The sequence below is a fragment of the Silurus meridionalis genome, chromosome 19, assembly GCF_014805685.1.
Source record: "Silurus meridionalis isolate SWU-2019-XX chromosome 19, ASM1480568v1, whole genome shotgun sequence".
NCBI classification, from domain to species: domain Eukaryota; kingdom Metazoa; phylum Chordata; class Actinopteri; order Siluriformes; family Siluridae; genus Silurus; species Silurus meridionalis.
Window position 1 is genome coordinate 6142835 of NC_060902.1, and position 27194 is coordinate 6170028.

At 36.0% G+C, this 27194-nt stretch overlaps 1 protein-coding gene across 1 annotated transcript in view; it reads right to left on the minus strand.

Moving 5' to 3' along the window:
- The window catches only part of asic1b (acid-sensing (proton-gated) ion channel 1b), a 355295-nt gene that overhangs the window by 280540 nt on the left and 47561 nt on the right, over positions 1 to 27194 (minus strand). The window contains exon 2 of the mRNA XM_046875193.1: positions 26371 to 26566. Coding sequence (XP_046731149.1) covers positions 26371 to 26566 — 196 coding nt within the window. The remainder of the gene's footprint in view (positions 1 to 26370; positions 26567 to 27194) is intronic.

Sequence of the window (27194 nt, forward strand, 5' to 3'; positions counted from 1 at the left end):
TGGGATAGCGCGCTAACTCCAGTTGCAACAGAAATCATATAAGCACAGACAGCTTTCCAAAACTTGTGCTTTTTTATTTTTCTTGGCAACAGCGTTAAGGGTTAGTCAAAGAAACTTAGAAATGAGCATCAGAAAATATTAAGGACATATTCCTCTTGAACACATGCAGTAACACTGGAAAAATGCATTTGCATGCTATTCCCAAAATACCGCTATGCTCCTAAAAGAAACGCAACATATTTCACCCGTTACATCGTGTGTAACATGTCTTTTGTTAAAGCCTGTGTAAAGTACATTAGTGTAGACACCTGTGGCTTATAGACAGGTGCAGCTTATTTATGTTAAAAATAAAAATATTTGCTCAATTTAGTGGGTGCGACTTATATATGGGTGCGCTTTATAGTCCGGAAATTACGGTAGTCTGTGGATTTTTTGATTTTTATAATGCTAATCCAGCTAATTTTAAACCTTGACCATGTTAGGCTTTCTGCCTTCTAAACTAAACATCATCTTCAAATACAGTAAATGCTATGCTTTAATAATTTCTGTGAGTTTCGTGCCAAAGCAAAACTAACATGAATCAAACATTTTCAGTTTGAACACGATATAGTAAATACTGTCGCTGATGTGGCTGCAAACTAATTAAACATTTCTGCTAATGCTGTTAAAAGAAAATTATTTAATCTGAGATTTTTTCAGCACCAATGACTACAAAATAATGTGTTGATGCAGATAATGCATATGACCTACATGTTTATTATGTGCTAAAAAGACAGATCACAGTATACCAGTGGTGGACAGTAAGTAAGTATTTTTACTGCATAACTGTACTTAAGTAACTTTTCAAGTACCTGTACTTAATTTTTATTTTGGAAAAGCTTTGCATGGCATTCCTTATGCTTATTCCTCATGCTACTTGAAGTTAATGTATAAATTGTGTTATATAATAATCTCTACAGATCTAAGTTCTCAGTTTAGTTTAGTTGGTTTATATTGAGTTTAAGCCAGATGCCTGAGACAGAGATGGAGATTGCAGGACCTTCATTTTGAAGTCAGAAAACCATTTTTGAGTTGGTTTCGATGTATGTTTGGGATCATTGTCCTGCTGGAATTTTAGATTTTCTGGCAGAAGCACTCAAGCATTTATTTACTATTTGTTTTTATTTTATTAATGTCCATGATGCCATGTATTCAAAATGTCCAAGTCTTCTGGCAGCCCCAAACCTTAAGAAGCCACCACCATATAGATAACGTCCTCTTCCATGTTGCTTTATAACATTTCCAGTTAAATGGAACTTATTTATTATTGTCCTGGTGGTGGAAATGAGCATTTGTCATGCTTTTAGTATTTACTTATAGCTACTTCCTACATGTATTTTGTGAATCTTAACAACCTTTTGCAGCTTCATATTCCTTAGTTGTACCCATGAATAACAAAAGGAACTTGTGTAACAGAATATTCAATCTCTTGTTTTCTTTTCCTAGTGATCCAGCTATAAAACAAAAAAGTATGCCACACACACACACACACACACACACACAAACACACAATTGCGTTTGTGTGTGTGTGTGTGTGTGTGTGTGTGTGTGTGTGTGTATGTATATATATATATTATACACCAGGCAATTCAGATATAAATAATGAAAGTGGGTGTTTACAAGAACCCGAGTAGTCAAGCTTGGATAGGATAATTATCATGTGTACTTAGAAATTCATGTCACTGCATTTGGGCTCGATTCTCCAAACGCAAAATCATTGTTGATATTTAGAATGTATTCTAAATATCTATCCTGACAAGATTAAATTTGAATCCATTCCAACATACATGTACTATTTGGACAAAGGTTTGTGGACACCTGACCACAAGATTCATATGTGCTTTTCAAGCATTCTATTTGTCCCCACTTGCTGTTATAATAGTCTCCACTCTTCTGGAAGACTGTTCCACTAGATTTTGAATTGTGTTTTTTGGAGATTTGTTCTCATTCAGCCACAAGGATGTTAGTAAGGACAGGTACTGATGTAGTGTGAGGAGGACTGGGATGCAGTCAGCATTCATCTCAAAAGTGTTCATTAGGGTTCAGGTCAGAGCTCTAAAGCAGGTCACTCAAGATCTTCCCAAGAACTTCAACCCAGGTAGACACTATCCTCATGGAGCTCACTTTGTTCAGAGGAACACTGTCATGCCGGAAGAGTTTTGGGTCTCCTTGATCAAGTACAGAAAAAATTTAATGCCATTACATCCAAAGACCTCCTACCCAATTGTGTACAGTTTGGCAAGGATAGCTGGAAAATTCAGGGGTCCCAATTCTTTTTGTCCATATAGTCCTCTTCTACTGTATCTCTTACACTTGTTTCCTTTTCCCATTGCACAACAACACCATCATTAATAATTGATTGTTTAAGGGACAAGGCCTTTGCTGATTAATTCACATTTTCTCAGTGTTAGTCTCTGTCACTGATTCTCTATGAACACTCTTCATCTTCCCCATATTTTATTTTTAACTTTTCATAGCACAGCCCTGTCTCCTTTGTATCTGCCACTGGAGAAGAACTACACATCATCTGTCTTTCTTTCTTATTCATCTCCTCTCTTTCATTTCTTGGCATGGTTAAAGAATGCCTGGGACTCACGCGCCTCTGGAAGCGTGTGAGGGAGGGAACTCTGGCAGTGCTTAAACGCAAAGTGTAGGCCTAGCTTATACTCTCCATAATGAGACCACCAGCCTAGATAAATATACTAACAGGGGGAAATGGTTGCATCGGGACTGTACTGGAACCGAAGAAGCGATGATGTTTGGCAGCGTTTTGAAGCCCCTGCCAGCAGCCGCTTTAACATGTTTGTTGAGGCGCCAGGAAAGGAGCTTAGAAATGATACGGTGAGCTACAGACAGCACTTGTGAGAAATGAATGGCGGCACATCCCCTGAGCAATCAGCTTTCCATGCGAGAAACACCAGAGAGTTATCATCCACATGAAGCAGTCGGACGAAATGAGCTTCGTGACTATGTGAAAAAGATTCGGTGTCTTCTGATAGGCAATTCTTTGCTGCTATACAGTATCAAAGTTTGGCGGGCAAAGACATCAATTTCTGATGAATTCTAATATTGATTTAGGATTTCAGGCCTGCTTAGACTTCAGTTAATACAATCCAGTGGTACATTCTCAGTGGGGAAGAATGGCGATATTGAAAAACTAATTATCACTGAAGCTGATCTTTTTAGTCTAATTGTAGACAACAGAGTGAAACAATATAACTGAAGCAGAAACCTTTGCTCTAGAAAATCTGTAAATTACGGTCAGTCCAAATTCAGTGGACCTCATGTATCATGTTTATTCGAACTGATTTATGAGTGAACCATTTGTTCTAGCGCAAGAAATGTATTCCTAAAAAATCCCCTAAAATTCTTATGCAAAATAAAGCGTTCTCATCCCTCTAGTGTTTCTGAGTGTGCATTTGTGTAAGTATGCATAAGAAACTGTACTAATATAAACCTCAACTTGATCAACTTCTAATCATAAAATGTGTTTAGATTCCTACACTTCTTCACATTTTATATCTCTAATATGCTGTCGAATTTAAATCGCTTATTTGTTATGTTTACTGCAGAAGCTCTTATCCAGGGTGACTTACTGAAATGCTTTGTCAGGTTTCGATTGTCAATGGTTCTGCACTGGATTACATTAGCAATCAGCTCCTGCATGTCACATGACCTTGTCCCAAAACGCATCCTCATGCTAAGTCACTAGGTCAGGAAATAAAGTACATATGTTTCATATGTTTCATATTCATATATGGTGATTGGTGTTTTTTCAACATACAACTAAAAAAATCAGTTTCTTTACTTCTGTAAATCCAGCAATTTTCGTTTTACTTCACTTGGTTGAATGCAAATATTTACACACAACTTTAATAAAAGCTTCATCGACAATGCGAGTGTTTTAGCTGAATAAATGGGAATGAATCCTTTATGCAAAGCAACTCTTGAAAGTAATACACTCCAGTGTTTATCTTCTATTTGGGAATTTGTTTCCTTTTAGTTTCTTAACAATTGTCTTATCTCTTCCATCCACTTCCAACAATATGGATTAGCACCTGTTACAGATTAGCATCATCATTAGCAACATGATCAAATTAACCTTTCTCCCAGGTCTACTGAATCTATTTTCATACACAATGATGCTGGTAATGTGAAATGTTGGCTTCATTCCCTACAAGCTCAAAAAGTGAAACATGAATTACGAGGTTAAAATGCAAGTTAGATCCCAATGATGTGAGAATAATGATGAGAGTCAGATCAGTTTCAGCTTGCCTCCACCCAAAGGCCATTGGGTTCTTATGGTGGAGACCAGAGACCACCAGTACTTCTAGTGGCATTCTAATGAAGTCTGGAATTATTATTATTTGTTTTTAATTAAATGGTACATTGGTAAAAATCATAACCCACCATCCCACCCACCAGTTTTTATATTTATTGCAGAGCAGATTTTACTACAAATATGAAGGTAAAATGTCCAGGCATAAAACAACGTACTAGAAAGCCAGAATGCTGTGCAATAGTGCACTCAGTGTACCATAACCATTAAACAAATAAATAATAAACAAAAATAAATTATAAAATCCATCAATCCATGAACCATTTGCCTTGAAAAACAGTGCAGCTTGCACACCATTTCAGGCTTCACATAAGCATGGTGAAGTGTAATAACATAACCAGCTGTGCAGCTGGAAACTTCGCTGCATGGTGGATAATTAAGTGGTCAAAAAATTTTAAGCAGCAAAATAAATCATAACATCACCTTTAAAAACCAGTCTTGTACAAATTGGTCATGTGGTCCACATTTGCACTAGTAACGTTGTTTAGTGTTGAACAATGAAGCTTATGAGAGAGGAATAATAATAATAATAGTAATAATAATAATAATAATAATAATAATAATAATAATAGGCACCCAGCAAATTGAATCACTTTCTAATTATCATTACCATTCAAACAGTTTACAGATTTATTTATCATTGTCCACTTCAGTGGTTCGCATCTCTAACAAATGATAGTTTAGTGAAATAGAATGTACACTGAAAAACACCTCAGTTAAATTTACATGGTAAAGCATGACAACAATTTTCTCATCTGCATTAAATTTAAATAAGCTTACTGTAAGTAAATTACACAGAACACAGAGGACTTCTCTAAAGAAAAAGTCAGCAAATATAACCAGCAATTTTCCCAGCTAGTAAATTTTTTACTTAAACTTAAATTATATAAACCACACAAATCTCAACTGTGGGAAAAATACACATTGTCTAAATATTATAGCTATTACTTAATAGATGCTGACACCTTTAAAAGTAAAAGCAGGTCAGTGACTCATGCACTTACATCAACCTTCAAGTAAAATTCAGTGACTGAGACACACAAAAAGGGTGACCCAAGAAAACTACTCAAATGTCAAATCACCTTAGACTTAGACACAAAATCTGTCAGGATTATGGACAAAGAAAACATTTCCCAACTGAACCCACAAATGACTTGGTCACACTAATCACTCACACATGTCCCTTGATAAGCACTGGTGTAGTCTCATTTTTCACAGCACTCAGTGTCTCATGTTTGGCTGGCATGGTTGTTGTGAGTTACAGAATGCTCATGATCAGTATTATGTTTATGGTTCTAGTTATTTAATGTTCAGTTTTTTCATTAGTGTCCTAACATGACTAAAGTAAAACATGAAAAGCTGAAAACAACCAATTGATAATGCTTGAAATTAAATCAGTTTTCTTGCTGATGAATCGGTTCAAGTAGGCATTATTTAATTATCTATTAGCATGTGCAATATTGTAAAAATATTACATTTACTTTCAATAAAGCATGTGATACAGAGCTCCCAGTGTTCCTGCCACTTTTGCAGAATGGTATATTTTAGGAAAGGAAAATCCTTACCAGTATAACACAACATGAAGAGTTGACTCAAATTAATGGGTAAGACTTGGCATGAAGGGTTGAACTGAAGGGTAAGACTCCACATGAAGTGTAAGACTTGACATGAAGAGCTGATTTGAAGGGTAAGACTTGACATAGAGGGTAAGACTAGCCATGTAGAGCTTTGATTTGAAGGGTAAGACTTGGCATGAAGGGTAAGAGCTGACATTAAGCGTAGTACTCAACATGAAGGGTAAGACTGTGTCTACTGTCTCCTTGGGGGTGGTGCGTTCAGCTGAACGTACCATCCACACCGAGCTCCCTGACCTGCAGGACATCTACAGCACGCGGTGCAGGACCAGAGCCAGGAAAATTGTGAAGGACCTCAGCCATCCCAACAATGGACTCTTTTCTCTGTTGCGTTCGGGGAAACGCTTCCGCTCCCTGAAGGCGAACACAGAGAGAATGAGGAGGAGCTTCTTCCCGCAGGCCATTCAGTGTTTAAACCAGGAAATACCCAGGATCTAAAAACTGGCCCACTCTCTTCATCATCACCCTTTTTTTTTTTCCCCTGCACAATCACACTTTTCGTGCTACGGCACATTATACACTGGACTTGCACAGCACAGTGCACTTTACTTTTCATATTTTCTTTTTCATATTTATTTCATATTTCTTATAATCTTATTTTTATACCACACCATTCCGCACAAGGACACTTTACACCACACCTTACTGCACACGGACACTCATGGACAATCAAAAAACATGCCTAACTTGTTTACTGTTTACTGTTGTTTACTGGTTAACTGCACACTGCCATAAACATTTTCTGTGTATGTGTATATATATGTATATATGTATATATACATATATATTTAGATATCTTTATATCTTTATTTATCTGCCTTCTTTTTCTTACTATATTTTTCTTTAAATTTTGTTATTATATTTATATTTTTATTCCCCTTTTTACCCTATTTTATTCCCTCATGCCGGACCGTCGTTAAAAGCATTTCACTGCATGTCGTACCCTGTATGTATGTGTATGTGACAAATAAAATTTGATTTGATTTGATTTGATTTGTCTCATATTGTCTGTTTTTTTTGTTGCACTAAATGTAGCACATGCACACTTTGTGATGTTATTTCGTTTCACTGTGTACTGCACTGTGTATGGGTAAAAGCCGACTTGACTTGACTCAACATGAAGTGTAAGACCTAACATGAAGTATAATATTTAACATGACGGGCAATACTCAACATGAATTTTTGATTTGAGTTGAAGAGTAAGACTCAACATGAAGGGTTGACTCAAATTAAAGGGTTCTACCAGAGAAACTACAACCACTAACTTTTCAAAGGTTTATCATTTGCCAATTTTTTGACCACCCTCTTCATTCTACATTCTACATTCTCCATTTTTTTTACATTCAGCCTAATGGGTGTTATTAATTTCACATCATGTCATCCACTTGTTAAGCAATGACAAGGTTTTGCTTTATCTCTGGCTCCTCTCTCTTTAACCCTTCCACTGGTGTTCATTGGGAATGAGATCTTTTTCCTGGCGCTCAGCCATTAGGCTACAACATAGAGGGAAGACTGTGTAGACTGGTTGTGGCAGGGGGCCCTGAGTAATAAACCTCATTAACCATGTGTTTATTATTCATCAAGTGGAACCCAATTGATTGCTTGTCTTTGAGCACTACGTTAATTGAGAATTGATTGATTCGAGTCAGACGGAGTTGTGGGAATTGATTGGGCCGATATGACTGGCAGACTCATTGGAACCAAGGTCTCCGATGAGCATGGCCAATTCATGAAGAAACATTTTTTGAGAAGCGTTCTGTGTCTATGGAAGGTCTCAAGAGGAGTAATGAGCGGGAATACATTTTGTGGATCATGAAATATTGTGGATAATCAGTGAGCCATATGCAAAGTTTATTGTCTGTTATTTATTTAAACAGAAGTTTTAAATAGTTTAAATAACAGCACATCTTATTTAAAAAAAATAAAATCAATTTTTATAATTTATAAATTAGCATTTATTAAAGAAATTACTGGTGGTACTTTTTGTTCATCTGCAGTTAAAAATATGTACACAAAATACATTTGTCATTGTTTGCATTCATTTTTATAATAGCTATAAACAATTATTATACCCTTGGGTTCTCACGAAGTGTATATCCTGAAGGCTTGCCCAAAAATTTAAAGGAACTGTTGTACACTGGAGATTCCTTTCCATAAAAAAAAAAAAAAATAAACATCTTATTTAAAGCATCATATTAATGTTTTTAATATTTAATATAACAATAAAATTGAATCCATTTATTGGTCTGCCAGGTTAATACAATAACTAACAATAACTAATAGAATTATGAGTAATAAATATAAACCTGCGATCTGCACGAGTCTTGAGTCACGTTTTGTGGATTATAATCAGTGTGGTGGAATTGAGGCCCTATTCTTCACTCTTCGAAAAAATTGGCAGCAGGCATGCCGAGTGCCGTGGACACACTAACATGGCCCAAGTCCAGTAAAGCATTCTGCTAAAAATACCTACCTAACAACAGTGTTTGTGTGAGCTGGACCACTAAGAGGTGTCTGTGAGATGAGCTTTTATTGATTCAATCGTATTATCGGTGTCTCTCATGCCCTGTGGAGAGTGCAGGTGGGAAATAGATTCGCTGCTTTCCTGGCACTGACCCAATCTATGGAGGGATAAGATGAGAAGTTCATGCTGTAACCAACAGTGTCTGTATTAAAGCCACTCGCATAAATGCATCCTTTTTCCAGTTGTATTTCCCAGCTTGAAAGAGCTGTGTTTTAATGACCGCAGATCAATTTGCAAGTACTTCGAGAAGAAACCAGAACAATCTTCAGTCATTGAGTTGTCTTCTGGTGGGTAAAATTCACCTGCAAGATATATGTATATATTTTTTAGGGCTGTCAATCGATTCAAATATTTAATCGTGATTAATTGCATGACTGTCACAAGCTAACTCGTGATTAATCGCAACTCAATCGCACATTTTTATCTGATCTATATGTACCTTAAACTGACACTTTTTACGTTTTTAATATTTGAATCAACCCCATGAACAAATTTGGATGCTTTATGCAAATGTATGTTTATTATTAGTTAAACCATCCTCAACATCGAACATAAAGTGTTTTCAAATTACATAAATCATCAGGACACCAAACAGATTTTTTGCTGTTTCCACAAAGTCAGGTTTAATTTAAAGATTCTGGTGCTTGATTTGAGTCTTGACGCATCAGTAATACAAATGTTAGTAATTAAAAAAATATTTTCGGTCAGTTTGTTTATATTTTTTTATATCTGAGTCAAGAAATGACGCGAATAAATGTGTGTGGTTTTAATTTAAAATTTTTAATACACATGGTCAAACAGAAATGCGTGCTGCATTATTAAAATTAGTGCCGTTAAAATGAATTTGCATTAACGCTTTATTAATGAGTAAATTTTTTACAGCCCTAATTTAGATGTTCACAATGGGTTTCTTTTTTACGCAGTGTGAGGTAAAGCTACTGGAGTAAATCCTGGAGTGTTTTATTTCATATATGACAGCAGTTTTCCCAATGATTGCCATTTGAAAGTTTAAAAAAATATATTTTTGGTCAGATTATAATACTGTAGCATATACAGTGCACATTTTATTATGTTACAGCCAAATTCCAAAATCTATTAAATTTATAATTTTCTTCAAAATTCTACAAACAGTACCCAATAGTGACATGAAAGACATTTGTTTGAAATCTTATAAAAAATAAAAAAATTAAAACAACTTACGGGTTCTTTATTATTAAAAGAGTTACAGTATTTATTATTGAATAAGAAAATTTAACCAATCCAAAAATTTATTTTTATATCAAATTTATTTATTTAATTTTCAATTAATTTTAAATTTTTACTTAACATACACAAGCTTGTTAATGCACTGTATGTACATATACAGTACTTAACGTTTACATGTATCTCTAAAATGAGGAAAAACAAATCACATTGCAGATAAAAACAATTCATTAACAATTAAAATGTATTAAATAGCGAAACAATTTACACAAGCTGACTGAGCATTTTTAATACAGGTATTGGTGTTCTTGTGTCATGGCGACATCTAAGTTCAAGAAAATATTTTTGAATAAAAGTTATTGTGTGCCCAATGTCAACTGGGTATTGCACATTGAAAAGAAAATAGACTGCAGACAGGCATTCCACAGCCTGTGTCATGTCGATGTCTGCCTCTCTTATAATGTTCACTTTGTCGATTATAATTTCAGCATTAAGGGGATCAGGAGAGCTGTTGAACACTATGGTTGGTGTTGGACCTTTGGGTTGCTGTAAAAAAATCTTTTCACCTTTAAGTGCTTTTCACCAATTAACAGAAGTCATCAAATATACTTAAAATTACCCCATAATTAACAGTTTACCCTTAAATGAAAAGTCTGTCGTCATGCACTCACTTTTGGTCATTTCAAACAGCATTTTGAAGAATGTTGGTACCCATTAATTTATATTGTTTGGACTCAAAACCAGTGCAGGTCAAGGACTATGCCATGGTTCAGATACCATACTTCTTCAAAATATCTTCTTTTGTGTTCTGAAAAAGAAATTCATACAGATTAGAGGTGAGTAAATAATGACAGAATTAGAATTTTTGGTTAAACTATTCCTTTTATAAAAAAAATGTTAATACTAAAATTATTTTAATACATGTTTTTTATTAATACAATTTATAGCAGTGGTGGGCCATCAGGGCCAGCAAGGTCTTCTCTGCTGGCCTAAACACTATCAGAAGCACTGACCTACATTTATAAGCTAAATAAAAAAAAGAATTGTTCCATGAAATTTTATTAATTTATTCCCCACAGTCTACTCTCTTTATTTCAATGTGTTTCTCTTGGCTGCTCTGCTTCCAGTACGTGTATGTGGCTGTTAGATTTTTTGTGCAATCAGATTTTAGCCATGTCAATCTAATCTGCCCAGGGCCTTCAGAATCAGTAGTGCTGGCCGATGTACCTTTAACTATATTAGCAATAGGACTGTTTCTTTCACCAATCAGATTTCAAATTCGCCTTACAGAGCCAGTATAACGTCAGCCACAATAACATCAGCATTTTTCTGTCCTCTGATTGGTTGGTCAGAGCAAAACTGTTACAGCCATGTTCGACTAGCAAAAAACGTCTGTAGCACTCTGCACAGATGAATAAATCTGAATTAGACTTTTTTAAGCCCACAATGGCTGATGAGAAATTGATTTGAGAAATTGATTTGTTTTTGGACATACCGTAATTTCCAGACTATAAAGCACACCCTTATATAAGCCACACCCACTGAATTTGACAAAGATTTTTATTTTTAACATAAATAAGCCGCACCTGTCTTTAAGCCGTCTACACTGAAACTAATGAACTTTACACAGGCTTTAATGAAAGACACTAAATGCAATATGTTGTTAGGAGCATAGCGGTATTTTGGGAATAGCCTGCCACTGCATTCTTCCGGTATTACTGCATGTGTGGAGACCGAGGATTATGTCCTTATTATTTTCTGATGCTCATTTCTAAATTTCTTTGACTAACCCGTAACACTGTTGCCAAGAAAAATAAAAAAGCACGAGTTTTGGAAACCTGTCTGTGCTTATATGATTTCTGTTGCAACTGGAGTTAGCGAGCTCTCCCTTCACCCAGACTCAACGTGCTACAACGGCTTGTATCTAAACAGTAGCCGACCAAGTAAGTCATTATTCACTGTCTTCCGTCTTTCTTTCACAACTACAGTGGTACCTTGACCTACGAGTGCATTAATGGACAAGTTTTCCGAGGTACGAACTGTCACTTGGTCGATTTTTTTTGCTCTGTTACGCGAGCAAAAAATTGAGGTACGAGCTCGAGACGCCGCTGCTAGATGGTGAAGTGAAGCCAGAAAGCGAAGATTGTCACGAAAATTAAGATAAGCAAAGAAGAAAAAGTAAAAATTTTAAAGTTTAGGGATACGTAGTGTACAGGAGTGATAGTAAAAAACGAGTTTTCCCTCCGCCGCCGCTTATCGCCTCTACCCCATCTCCACACACACACACACACACACACCCCACCGGCGTTTTCGTTAGCTCAAGTTGTCTCATCTCCAAGGAAAATACACTGAATAAAACCTTATTATATCTTTACATACTCTTTCTATTATGTTTTTATACAAGATTTGTTATTTAGAAATGTATTTTCCAATTTAATAACATGAAACATAAAAACGGGGTGTCATTTTGGGGGTTGGAACGGATTGATGCTATTTTAAGTATTTTCAATATGGAAAACTGATTTGATGTGCGAGCGAATTGAGATATGAGCTCGTCCACGGAACTAATTAAACTCGTAGGTCAAGGTACCACTGTATTTCTCTGGGGAGTTTATCTTTTGTCATCGTCATGCGCCACCAGTGGAAGTTTTTTCTCCCAATGCCGTGCAGCTCAGAACACAGGTAAAGTGTGTTTTTTCGTTTCCGTTCGGAAATTTTATTGGTCTAATGTTATGTCGCTCAGTTTTTGGCTTAAAGTTTGTAAAACCGGGAAAAACCCAGGAAAATCCATATATTAGCCGCTTCGGGTTCAAAATGTGGGAAAAAAGTAGTGGCTTATAGTCCGAAAAAATACGGTACTTAAAAATACATCTTTAAGGCAGACTTTTCCAGAAAAGCTAGACATTGTGAGGAGAGGTCAGCTAACCCCAAAGCTAGCTAGCTTGTCTCAGCCTGGGAAAGGGTAAGTTTGCCACTTCCACACCAGTGCCTACAAGTGGTACCACTGGCTTACAGCCTCTGAGAAGCTTTGCAAATTATATAAGTATGCATTATGAGTATGCATCTCTTCTGAGTATGATCTATTTTATTTAAATGTTTTATGTTTTTGTCATGCTATTAGACAAATATTGATTCTGAACTGCTCCAGATGATGTAGGTGACATGGTTGTAGTGTAGACGTTAGGAGACTTTACTGGGTTATTTTTTTTTTGCTTTGGTAAAAATGGTTTTTACCGTCAATATGCGAAATGCCTCTGTCTTTAATGCCACATCTTGTTATATTGCATTTTTGTATAGTATTGATGGTTTCTATAATTGTGACGTGATTGTGGTGGTATTAAGAGGTGGATTAAGACAGGTGAGTCTCCACTGAAGGCCCCACTGATTTATAGGTGCTACAACTTTAACATTGACAATGCAGACTTTACACCAACCTCACCACACTAGGCATGAAAAGGTGTGATGGGAATAATTATATGGTGTAGTTACCTACTGTGGTTTTCTCTGCTGGTCTAATGACACTGGTGTAGTTTCTTCTGACTTCCTTCTTTTGCACTCCTAATGATGTTTGGGGCCATTTCACATCTTTCACAAAGATTGGTTTCCATTTTCTTTGCCAAAGAAGTTTCAAACCTCATTGTCATTACATGCAGCATAATAAAAAACAAAAACATTTGTTAATTTCAGGTGCATATATTCAAATTACACCCTTTGTACCTTTACACCATGTGTTCCCTAGTAAACCCTTTTCAATTGTTAATGCATTGCTTTACCAAATGAACTATAGGATTTCACAGAAATAAAATATAAACTAATTTTTCTTATCTGCCTTTCACAAAATGCAACAAAACGTACAAAATGTAAAGTGTTTACTGACAAACTGTGGTACTCCAAGAAAAGGAAACTGCCTCTCAATAATCGGTACTCTTTGGAAAAGAGTGTGCTTCATCTGGTTTTTGACCTCATTGTAACTGGAGTTGCTTTTACGCAATTTCAGGGTGATGACATTAAGGTGTTCCCGGAAACCTGTCTCATCCTCGCATATTACTTCCAGGTCCAACACAATCTGAGGTAGGGAGACAGTTTTGTGCAGTATGACATCATGAATCGAAGTCACAAAATAAAATATTTAAAATTGAAACATCAAACTTAAAAACTGATAAGAAAACTAAACCAAATACTTTTTGTGAAGAAACAGAATCATTTTACGCCATAATATTCAGTGGTTCTCTTCGACATTTTGCAATTTGAAATAATAGTCAACGTGTTTCATGTTAAGACGAATTTAATCTGCCTTCGATATAAAATTAATTGAAATGAACTTGCCTTTTGTTGTTGACTAAGTTCCTCAGAGTCAACAAAGTTAAGAACTTCTACACCTGTTAACATAGGCCTGGGAAAAATACTCAAACTCCGCAAACTATTAAGTATTTGTGAAACCCTCCGCCTTCCACACGGCTCGCTTTTATTTCAATCGGCACCTATCGTCAATTTACCGTTGACGAACAGCGAGCGTGTTTCATTGAAAAGAAAATTCTCGCTTCTATTTTGAAGCTCGTCTCCTTATAACACATCTGTCTTATTGTTACTAAAAATATAATTAACAATTTAACACAAGGGCTTCTCTAACAAATAAATAACTGATGTTACTAAATATTTTAGTAATATGATTTCAAAAATGTAAAAACTTAACTTACCTGAGGGTATGAACGGGCAGAAATAGCTCCTCAGTTTGAAAAATTTAGGTTCTTCAAGGTTCTTCGCCAATCCACCAATAGATATCCAAGGATGATACAACACATAATCGCCACCAGGGGAATTTTTATGATTATTTGTTTTTAATGCACCCTTTGGGTTAAATTAAACCACCACATATGGTAGGGTGCAAAATAAAGAAAACACCTGTTTAGTTTATTTCACAAAATTATTCGTCAAAAAGGCAAACTGTAATGTATTAGGAAATATAATATTTGTTGACTGGAGACTCTCTTGTTTTTGACTACAAAAGTAGTTCCCTGGGTCTTGACTTAAAAAGCTTTGTAAATATGTTGTGTAGGCCTATAATTACTGTTACACTTCAGTCATTAAACATGAATTATAGAACTATTTTAGTAAAAAAAATGTTTTGCTCTCCAAGGGTTCTACCTAGAACCATTTTTTTGGTAAAAGGTTCTATTGGCCAAGTATGGAACCACATGACTTTATATAGAACTTAAAGGAAATCTTTTGTGTGTGTGTGTGGTAAATTCGGTTGGACATGTGTGTGGTAAATTTGATTGGACATGATTTGCAAGGTCCCACAGTTAACACTTGCAAAATTTGCAAAGATTCCAAACAAACTTCTTCCACTTTGTCATTATGGAGAATTTTAGCAAATGAATGAATTAAAGCAATTTTGGAATAAGACATAATAAGTAATAGTAATAATAAGTTTTTCACATAACAAAATGTGGAAAACGTGAAGTGCTACATTAGTTGAACAATGTATCACTATAAACAGCTGATCCCTCACCAGCCTCTAACACTGGAGACTCCTTCCATAAATGTTACATAAACCTATTCTCATACAAAGGTTCACTATACAAATTTCTTTGTTAAATACCCTGTTTTGAATCAGTTTCTCACTAGTCTTTAATTATATGGAGCATTTGCCAAGTCTCAGTGCTGCTGTTCTAGAAAATGTATTACACCAGATTCAAGCATTTAGCCACGTCATGGTATATTGTAGAGCAAATTATTTACTGTGAACAATCCCTTCCTCATTTTGCAGTCTTCCAGCCTTGAAAACAATTCCTCAGATTCACCCTCACTGTGGAAATAGAGGAACATTTCCTCATTCTCCTGTTTCTTCTCTCTGTCTACCTTATGCTCAAGACGGCAGAAAGGGCTCCGGCTTTATTTAGGGTTGTGAGGGAAAGATCTTTTTATAGATTATTTACTGTTGTACACTAACTCCCAGCAGCGCTTAGCTGAATATTTGATTTTGTGCCATTTAGAACATTGGCCAACCCTAAAGGGATGCTGAGGTAGGTGTTCAGTGATCTGAAACAGTGTAGCAGTTGTGCGATTGTAAATAAATAAGCTAAACATATCATTTATGAAGGGGGACATCTGACAACCATACCAATGTGCTCTTCTTAGCTTCCACTTTGCTGTTATAATAACCTCCATTCATTTGCAAAGACTTTCTGCTACTTTTTGGAGCATGACTTAGAAGATTTGCTTACTCACCCTGTTACTGTGTTTAGGCACTGGTGTTGGACATCAAGGCTAACGCTGAACCGAGTTTCCTCAAGAAAAAATTTCACTGTGATGTAAAAGTACATGTGCCAAAAATAAAGCACTATTTTCAAAAGACATCCTATACAATTGTGTACTTTTAAATGGGTGTAATGGTTAGTTGCCCATTAGTTGTGTAGTGGCTATAGTGAAAACATCATTCTCATCACCTCAGAAAATCTAATCAGCTAGGCCTAATAATGCATACAGTTCAACAGCCTATGCTCCCTAGAAACTTTCTGATATATTATCCTTTCAGTGCCTGGGCTATTGGTGTTAATTAATAGCATAGATAATAATACATGTTAAAAAGAATCGCCTTGGTTTATGGCCCTTCAAGAGCCCACAAAAGAAATGCTGATGTGGCCTGGTTCAGAATATAAATTTGACATCCCTGCCCTACAGGCTGAAAGCTGCTGCTCCTGATCCTTCCGACAACATTTATTTTCACCTTTTCTTGATCTTTCCTCGTACGTTTTTAGCTTTGTATATCTTTAAATAAAAATGTCTTCTTTTACATTTTTGTACAAATCTGGCTCACAGAATTCAGAGTTTCCAAAGAGCACCACATAAAATCTATTTTTATTCACTTCGCTTGTAGAAGAAAAACTTCAAAGAATTTGAGCGATAATTGGTAAATTAAGTTGAACAAAAGCATGAAAAAAATCCCTTACTTTTGGAGATAAGTTGCATTTCTCCTCTACCATTTTGGCTTCACTGACAATGTAACATTTGCAATTAATGTCATAACTTGAATGTCCTTCTTACTTCTTTGGAGCAAGGGTGCAGGCACAGTGGCAGAATGAAAAGCACTTTAATACAAGCTTTCAAGTCGGGAATATTAACTCAGCCAAACTTAACTTTTATCAAATGAAAAAAAAAACGTAGAGCAGAAAAAAAAAATGTACATAGTGCTTGTTATCTGTATTTATAAGTACTTGCAAGCCATCAACTTGCTGTGAGTCTTTTTAATTAAACACAGGTCATGAATCTCGAATCATGGCATCTCTGTAATTTACTAATTTTTTTTTTTATGATACCCTGCAGGATATCTCGCCCTCTCTACGGTTAGTCTGCTTGTTTATTAATATTAATGAGGATTAATTTCTTCTCCGTGAGGGACCGTGAATCAGACCTTCATTAGATCAAAAGTTTCATGCTAATCAACAGTTTCTACCACCTACATGCCAGGGTAGGTGCTAGCATAGAAGATAGGAAACTTGTGGAACAGTAAAGTCAGGAGGATTATGCCGGTATTAGAGTTGTGATCAGCGACTGATGCAGTCTGAGATCTCTTTTAGTGTCATCCAGATCAACACTCATCAACAGGCTAGTACATAGAGATGAGCGCTCTCTTAGATGCAGAGAGATAATTGCTCAGTATATTCTCACATACTCTCGTCAATCCACAGAAATTTAACTTAAACATTTGACAATATTGTAAAAAACAAGTCCAATGTACACTCACATTTCTGTCAAAAAGCAGGTTAATTTTCTCCTTGTCTACTTTTTCATGTTCGTTCTTCTTTGGGGTTTCAGGTTTGCTCTGACCTCATAACCCATACCAGTAAATGGATTGGTGAAAATAAACCGGTGTGAATGGGATTGGAAATAGGTTTCTACATGGCGTTCTACTGACAGGGAGTATTCCCAACCTATCCCCAGTGTTCCCAGAAGAGACTGTGGACCAAATGGAGTTTAAGGACACAACAGTGTCAATACAATATTTGTAAATGTGAATAAGTATATAAAGCATTTAGCAAAAAAGGCATCTCCCAGAAGCCTCTTGAAAAGCGTCTACACTTGAACGTGTTTACACTTGGCATTAACATGCGACCTGGATGTTTCCTACATACACATTGAAAAGACAAGTGTAAACATGCTTCCAATCGGAATGTTATCTGATCAGCATGTCCTGGTCAAGAGGTAGTCAAGGACACATTGTGATCAGATCTTGGTGGAACGCAAACGCAATCCAGTCATCGCATCTGCATTTGCAGCTCAACGTCACACAAAAACCCGCCCCTCTACCGCTGCACATACAGTCGATGTGTAGTCTTGCGGTATAATCGAGGGCGGATTACATTGCAAATATAGTGGTAAGTGTGCCTGCACACCTGAAAGCTGCAGAAAAACTCTATATTATAATATTATAACTCTCTATAAATGACGCATATTTTTTTCCCACCACAGCAAACAGCGTTCTCAGATCAACATGCTTTTTACCATTACCACAACAGAATCTTTGTACCTTATTGCTAACTGCCTCATCATCATCCTCATTTTGCACAAATTGTAAAATGGTTTTCAAAAGGAAACCCACCACTTCGGGTCGACTCTGCACCGGGGCCATCTTCTGCATGCTTATTTAAATATTGTGCAGGAAAAACAGATCTGATAAGTTATCCAGATAGAGAAGTCAGTTGATGTTGCCAAGTGTAAACATGCCGTGTCCTGATTGACTGATGATGATCTGCTTGATTGGATCTGCTTGATCGCATGTTAATGCCAAGTGTAAACTCAGCCAGACAAGTAGAACTGCACTACACTTTTTTTTATTTATTACCTGATTTTACATTAATACTATATTAACCAAAATTTATTTGGTATGATTTTATACATTTTTTGCTAGTCTGTTAACATTTTTACATGATGTAATTTCAATTTTTAGCAATATAATGTTGCTTTTTTTTTTTTTTAATGATGACTAGTTTATATAAATGATGATTTGATCTATCCAACCCCTCCTTAGTGAGAACCTCACAGGACCATGAAATCACCTCTGAGCTGCCCCAGCTGTGGGCTGAGAATTGGATCTTGGTTCATTTATATTTATGATAAAGTTTTAATTGAATCTGTCTGCAGTTAAATCTGACCTGTATGTCTTGTAATATGAATAAAAAAAAAAAAAGAAAATAAAAATAGAGTTCAAATAAATAAGGTTGCAGGGCTTTTTATGGATTATTTTTTGTGAATATAAATAGCTTATCTAGAGGTTTCACGTCCTGCACAGCAGATGAAGGTTGTGTACTCAAAACATCCTGTTTCTCTGCTAACTTTGTGTTTTACACAAACAGAATGTTTTACTATGTATCTACAGTATATACTATTTACTATTCATCCACGCTTGATCCGAAATGGGTGGCTGAAGAGTGCATTGAACACAGCGCCATGTTCATGGAACCAGTTTAACATGACTTTGTCTTCTAACTTGAAATGCTTGGACATAGGATAATTAAATGATAAATAATAATAAATTGTGGTCATAATAAGATGGACATGGTCATCAACAATATTCAGGTAAATTGTAGCATTCAAACAATACTCTGCTGATAACACTTTGTCTAATGTGTACTAAAACATTTCCCACATCATTACACAATCACCACCAGCCTGAACTATTGACATAATTTTTACAATTCATATCAAATTCTGATACAAAAGAAACTGAGATTGACAGAGTCTGCAATGATTTGAATTAGTGATTTGAAAGCATGAGTGTGACCAGCAGAGGTGGGAAGTAACGGAGTACAAATACTTCGTTACTGTACTTAAGTAGATTTTTTTGGTATCAGTACTTTACTCCACTATTTATTTTTCAGACAACTTTTTACTTTTACTCATTAAATTTTTACACAAATATCTGTAGTTTTTACTTTTTTACATTTTCAAAACCGGCTCTTTACTTTAGTTTTAATCCAGTGATTTGGTGAAATATAAAATTTTTCTTTTCACTGCGCCGATTTCAGCCGAACAACTGATTTCCTGTTACTGCGTGTCTTTTTCAATCCGCTGGTGTATAAAGTCCTGACTCTCACTCTTTACGAAGATAAGAATCAGCAGGCAGAAGGCAGTAAGAAGTTTGGGGTTAATGTGGATGAGACAGAGGGAGTCAGTGATGAGAACATGACTGAGAACAGACACATTCATGATCATCATCATCTTTTCTCTGCTTGTGTTCTATATGTGGATCTTCAGCCTGCACACATTCATTAGGTAACAACATTTTTAATTAGTTTTGTATTTATATATATATATATATATATATATATTTGGCTGTCAAAATTCAAATTATTGTAAACGGCACTAGATGTTATTAACACGCTATCAATTCAGCGTGAATTTCTGTTTTTACCATTTTTATAAAAAAAAAAATTTAAATACATAAATAAAAAAAAATATATAAGATTCGAAATTAAAACATCCAGCAAAACATATACTTATTCACGACGTCCCTTCTTTACTTAGATATAAAATAAATAAATAAACTCCACCGAAAAATATTTGTAATCAGTAAACTTTTGTTTTATTTTTGCACAAAGTCTCAAATCGAACACCAAATCCGCCATGTTTTACACAATTAACCCTCTGGGTGGCGTTTTGTGAGTTTTTCCCTCATAATTGTGACACGAACTTAAATTACTGTCTTTATTGATCGTACAGATAAAAACAAAACATCATTAAAATCTATAAAATGTCTATTATTATATATATAAAAGCTTCTTGACTTGACTTGAGGTGCACTTTTTTCGGTATCACCTCATTAACTGTCCGTGTGGAAACATAGCAAAGGCTCTTAATGATGTCCACACATCTCTGCACTGATATAGCCTTTATATTTAATCACTGTACATATGCTTACATAAATATCACATGCTGTACATATGATACATATTTATCTGCACTATTTGCACGATTGCTACTTTTTTGCATTTCGTTGCTGTGTACCTGTACTATACAATGACAATACAGTTCTATCTATCTATCTATCTATCTATCTATCTATCTATCTATCTATCTATCTATCTATCTATCTATCTATCTATCTATCTATCCTTTTATCTATCTATCAAATATTAATATGATGTGAGGTTCAGTTAACAGCTAAAACAGGTAGAAGTAATAACTACTTTTTACTTAAGTACATGTCAGAGCCAAGACTTCTTTACTTTCACTTAAGTAAAAAGGTATAATCAGTACTTTAACTTTTACCCGAGTATTTTAAAACATGAGTATCTGTACTTCTACTTAAGTAATGGATGTGTGTATTTTTTGCCACCTCTGGTGACCAGTGATGTGGATTTGCCCCAAGGGTTGCCATGTTCTGGGGGTTGCCATGTTTGTTTTGGGATGCTTTGCTGTTCATCGTGGTTGTAAAATAGTTATTTGCATCTATATTGTTCAGACTCCAGTTTCAATAATCAGACGCAGATGTATAAAAGCCATTCTGGGCATTAAGATCTACTCTGATGAATAAGGTCCAATATTATGCAAGCCTTCTGTTGGTATAATCCCAAATACATAAAAACCAGGTAGATCAAAGCACATGCATGAAAAATATCTTGGCAAGAAAAAAGATTACCTCCAAAAATCCACAAGGTTTGCCTTCATGATATACAATCCATCTATTTATTTGAGAGGAAACCTGTAACTAACTAAAAAAAAACTTCTGGTTTTCCAATGTCTTTTATGTGCTTGCAACCTGGGATTTACTGAAAATACCCTGTGAGAAAGTCGCCAAACATAAAGGGAGACAATATATCTGGAAACCTATCTCTTTTCTTTGTTAGAAACAACCTAGTGGGTTTTTGTCTTGGAAGAAAAGCTGAATCAAATGGTCTCAAGAGATTTGTCATGGTTTGATCTTTGAGAGATGCTGAACCCTTTTAAATGAATTGTCTGCCAAAAGCAATCGCATCAGTCACAATGAAACATCTAAAGCCAGCCGAAGAGAGTTTCAGCTCCGTGCCAGCCAACTGTCTAAAAAATGATCTGATCAGGCAAATTTCTATAAGGAGAAGGGAAAAAAGCACAGAAAGGACTATGGAACACTTTTTTTTATCCAATTCATCTGTAAATCAGATGCGAAAGCCTTGAAACCAGAAATGTCACACATAAAAACCTAGCTAGTTCAGATGAACACTATCCCATAAGACTTCCTCAGAGCTCCTGTACAACATTATTTACAAAAATACTTAATCAAGTGAACCTAGACTAATCAACGTTCAATTGTACACAGATAATGCTGCCAGGTCTATATAGCTTTTTCTTTTCTTTTGTTACAGACATACATTAAATGCCAATTCTGTGCAACCCAGACTTAAAAGAAACCATATTTTAAAGAAATCCATTAATGAAGACAAATAGGATTAGTCTTTCAATAAGAACAAAAGCAATGGCAAAAAAGAGATAATGTGTGCATGTCTAAAGCAGAACTTTAAGTTGTATAATGTAGTCATTATGTGCTCTCAGTGTGAACATTGCCTTTTATGGAGTTTTGTAGACATCTCTAAATGTAAATCTGCTGGAATTCTTTGTGTGACCTACTAAACATGCACAACTGTACTAAAAGGCTGATAAATGAACCTCACTGACATTGAATCCGGAAATTTCTAAATGAAATAAAAAGTTGACTTGAGAAAGAGAGACTATGCATATGGATCATAGTTTCAGGCTATAATGCAATCTGTCATAACACACCCCCACACTCAATCACATATCCATCACCGGGTCTCACTAACATCCATCACCCACTATACTGCTCCCACACACTGCCAGTGTTTCTCACAGTGAAACGTTAAAAGCCAACAAGGGTCTTTCTATCTTCTATTGATCAAACGGGAGCTGGAAAGCAAGCAGCAAATGTGCACACTATGTGGGCTGCCTCAGTGCTGAAGGTACACAGTGCTGCCAGGCTTCTTCAGCATAGCCCTCAACTTTCAGCTGTAAGCTTGCACTGCATCCTGTATTGAATGCATTTCGTTCAGGATCAAAAGTCTGCCGATTGATTAACTTTGAACAACACAAGCTATGAATAGGTAAACGGAGATGTGTATGTAATAAATTTGCCTGTATAGCTCACTTTTAACTAATTCTCACAGACCTGGTGTGCTTTAGTAACACTATAATAAAAAGAAATACAGTAATTTGATAACTACATTAAATCAAAGTGTCTGTAGATGGAAGCAGGAGATCTTTAAAGTCCATGTCGTGAGTTTGGATCTAAATGGATTGGATTTGTTAATCCAGCATATTACTCAATCAAACTAAAATCAATGGTGTTGAGAGCCAAGTCAACACTCTTTGTCATGTTCTCCAAACCATTTTTGAACAATTGTGGCAGTGTGAATATGCATTGAGTATTGTCCTATAGGCAATAGGCCACCATGTTTAGAAAGTCCTCGCCATAAAGGAGTGTGTTTGATTATGACCATGTTTAGGTAGGTGTTTCAGGTGGTACTGTATAAAAAAAAAACGTGATTCTTCAGTCCAGACCACCTTCTTTCATTGCGGCATGGCTCATATATAAGCTAAATATATAAAATGTCATGTAATTTTTAGCATATACTGCACATGTTCAAATGCTGTGTGTGTAAGCTGTGTGCTCATGTATGTATGTGTGTGCTCAAGTGTCACAAAAATGTGAGCGGAGTCTGTGTTTTTATGTGAAGTGCAGAGCTGCTTTTTACACGTCATTAGTGATCTCTGCTGAGCTGTTAGCCTCCCGTCTGCCATCAGCACAAACCTGCAGGAACATCAGCATAACGCACAACGACACGTGCAATCTCCACACATTCTCACATAGCACACTTCAATGGGGAGGCATGAAATGGTGAGTGTTATACCCACACAAGGACAATAAAAGGACAGAGAAAGAAAAGGGAGAGAGAGGGAGAGAGAGAGATAGTAACAACAATAGGTGTAAGATTGAGAAAGGACTGTGTGGTCTTATTTCTATAATAGTGTGACAACACCTGACCTTTCAGTACCAAAATAATAAAGCAGGTGTGAAAGCGGCGCAAATTAACGGCACACACATTACTAGGAGCAGGACTTTGGATAAGAATAATCCCCAAAATACCCATAAAAATACCTTATAAATATTTAAAAGTGCATATTTCCTTGTCAGAGAGATACCCTCAAGGAAGCATCTTTAATCCATTCATTTTGTCCTTCGCCTGGAAATGTGAATATGATATACATTTTTTTGTACTTTTGATTATCTTTTGGAGCTTATCAAGGCTTTAAAAGTACAGACGTGCCAGGATGTGCATTACTGTGCAGGCTAAAAGAACAATAAAGTACCTTGAAGACACCACCCCAAGAAAGCAAGAAGCACAGTTTGCATTTTAGTTATTCATTTATTTTTATAAATCAAGCTTTTAAACCCTATGAAATGAAAAATTGACAAACAAGACAACACAAGACCATGTGTAGGTAGACAAGACTATTTGCTTGAGTAAGAACACAGATCAAGGTTTGAATATTCATAGTCAAAGTTCACTTATAATTCAATGCAAAAGAAGAAATAACTCCTGCCAGATTCACAGACGTTTTTCATGTTGTTTGTCCTTTTCTCTTCAGTGAACTGCCATTTCCCATGTCTTTCCAGTGTCTTTTCAGGTATCTTAAGTATTGATGTAGGAAAGGTTAAAAAAATTACAATTGTTACATCTAATCTGTGTTGTCATGCTGCAAATGGCTAGCAGTTGTTAAAGATGATGTACCCTTAATTGTCCACAATTGTCAATCTTTGCGTAAGGTTTTGTGTAAATGTTTGCAAACCGAACAAAATTTTTCTGCCAGATGTCAGAGATTATCCCCTCAAAAGGAAAGCAAGCTAGCTTGAAACATTAGTGCACTTCTGCATTCTATTTCTTGTGTTCATTGCCATTTGTTGTTGTTTGTTGTGTTACTTCTGCCACCCCTGTCTCGTCATTGCCGATGTGGTCACATGTTTTCCAATTCACTGCTGTTGACACCTCTGTGTTTGAATTATACCCCTTGGTTTCCACTATGTATGTGAAGTAATGCATACAGATCTGGGTTTTGCTCACGTTTTTTTTTTTTCTCGCTGTTGTGTTGCCTCATTCACATTGTTTGATGTTTACCTGATCTATACCTGAATTAAGTTCTTGATGTTGGATTTTATTTTGAACTTGTCTGCCTGGATTTAAATAAAACAGCCTCATACTTCACTTGCATCCGCCTCCGCTATTGTTAATGCTCACATTACATGACACCAGATTTGCAAAAGTTACAGAAAGGCTGATTTATTTTGTACCCTTGTTTCTGAGGCAGCTTATTTGCATTTAGTGACAATCACAAAACTTGTAGGAAGCAGAGACGGTTGGGTGCGTGAGATGAGCAATCAGGGAAAAGATCAAAAATTGGAAGGAGATATTTGATTTGAAATAAACAATGAAAAATTGTAAAATGAAAAATAAAGAGCTAAATCTACTGCATTTTAGGATTTTTGGCAGATGTATATTACAGCTTATTTCATGTTGATGAGTTGAACTTTAGGTGAATATTTTTGTGTGTAAAAATGTATGCAGTCTCATAAGCATGAGTAGTCTCCAAATGCCTTTTTTACAACTTCCATGTTTTTGTGAATATCCTGTTTCTTGTGTAAAAGTTCGCACGAAAGAATAAATCTATCCATATCCGACTTGACAACTCACACTCAGTTTTTATGACACTTTTTTTACCATATCAATGAAGGGCTTGCTGTAATTTCAATCGCAGATCTCAAACCATGCATGTGTGTGTCTCTGTATATGTATGTATGAATATATACACACACTCATTGCTGTGTAATGCTTAGATCAATGACAGTAGGTTATGTTCCACTCCAGTTGTGACACCATATACTAAAGATTCCATTATTAAAAGCCTAAATTCCAAAAGTTCAATGGCTTTTTAACTTTCAAACACAGTAAAGCTTGAAGGCTTGAGTTTTAATTACTCACGTCCCACTAAAAACTCATCTAATATCACTTATTCTCTCAGCTCTCGAGTGTGTACTCCAGCACCCGATAAAGCTACAGCAGTGGAGTTTTAATTCATCACAAATGCAAATTAAACAAGTCTGCTTCTAGGTCTGGCTCGAACAAAAATGAAGAAAGATCCCTGAATAAACTCGAGATAGTGAACACGTACAGCCATGCTTAAAATGTGATGAATATATGGTGCTGCCTCCAGAGGCTCAGGTTCGTATGCAGAACTTTTGCCCACTTGACCAGACTAATATTTGTACTGTATAGCAGAACGTATTCACAATCATGTAGAAATGATCTGCACTGCACGGCAAACGCAATACAAAAAGCAAATCGATCATTGTGTAAGGTTGGGCAATTATCATGAGGTAACATTACACATAACACATGTAACATCAGCATGTGTCAACACCTAACCCACAAACCAACTCTAAGTGCATCATCCTTATTGCATTATCTGTACAACTGATCAATAAGATGCCTGTAGGTAAAACGATCTCCTTAAAGGTCTTAAATGCACGTGAGCAGAGGCCGAGCGAAGAGTAGAGAAGCATATGAGACATGTCGACTTACCACTTTAAAGTCTTCTGCGCTGCATTTTTCCCCACGGTAGTAGCAGGACAGCAGCATCTCCTTGATGTCGTGGCCCGTTCGATCGTAGAACTCCCGCATGTTAAAGGGACGCGGTTTGAAGGTCAGGAAATCAGCTTTGACTCTCAGGGTCTCCAGAACGCTCTCCTCTACCAGGTGAGTGTCCCGAATCTCATATCTAAAAAAATAAATAAATAAAAAAAGCAAATGCTCAGTGTTTATACAGTACATGTATAATGTAATGTACTTCAGGAATCTCCTATTCTCATGCCAGGATCTGCATTTACAAATATACATTACGGTAAAGAGTTTTGCATATTGCCATGTGTGTTTTTGTCTTGATTCTAGTCTTGATTCAACCCATGCCCTTTCATTGCTTGTGTCCCTCATGTTTTCTAAACACTCACACCTGGCTTTTGTTTGCCCGTTAATTAGTTTGCGTATTTAAACCCTCATGTGTCGTTGTTCAAGTGCAAAGAATTGCTCAGTGCAATCCCACTTGCATTTACAGAGTCATGTTTATTTTGTATAACAACATTGTTGTTGTTCTCGACCCTATTCCGTCTCCTTGTTTCTGTGTTTTTGATTTTCCTGATACCGGTGTCTGCTGATTGCCTGATCTCTGTTTCCTATTCTCGATATTGTTCCTTTAATGATACACTTTTACTGCATGAACAGTGGTTGTAATGGTGTTATGGTGGATCGGTTGTACATGTACGTCAATTAGTGTGTCATTATGACATGATATACATGTCAGTTTCCTTTCCAATCCTTTTTAACCTCATTAACTACAGTCAAAACACATT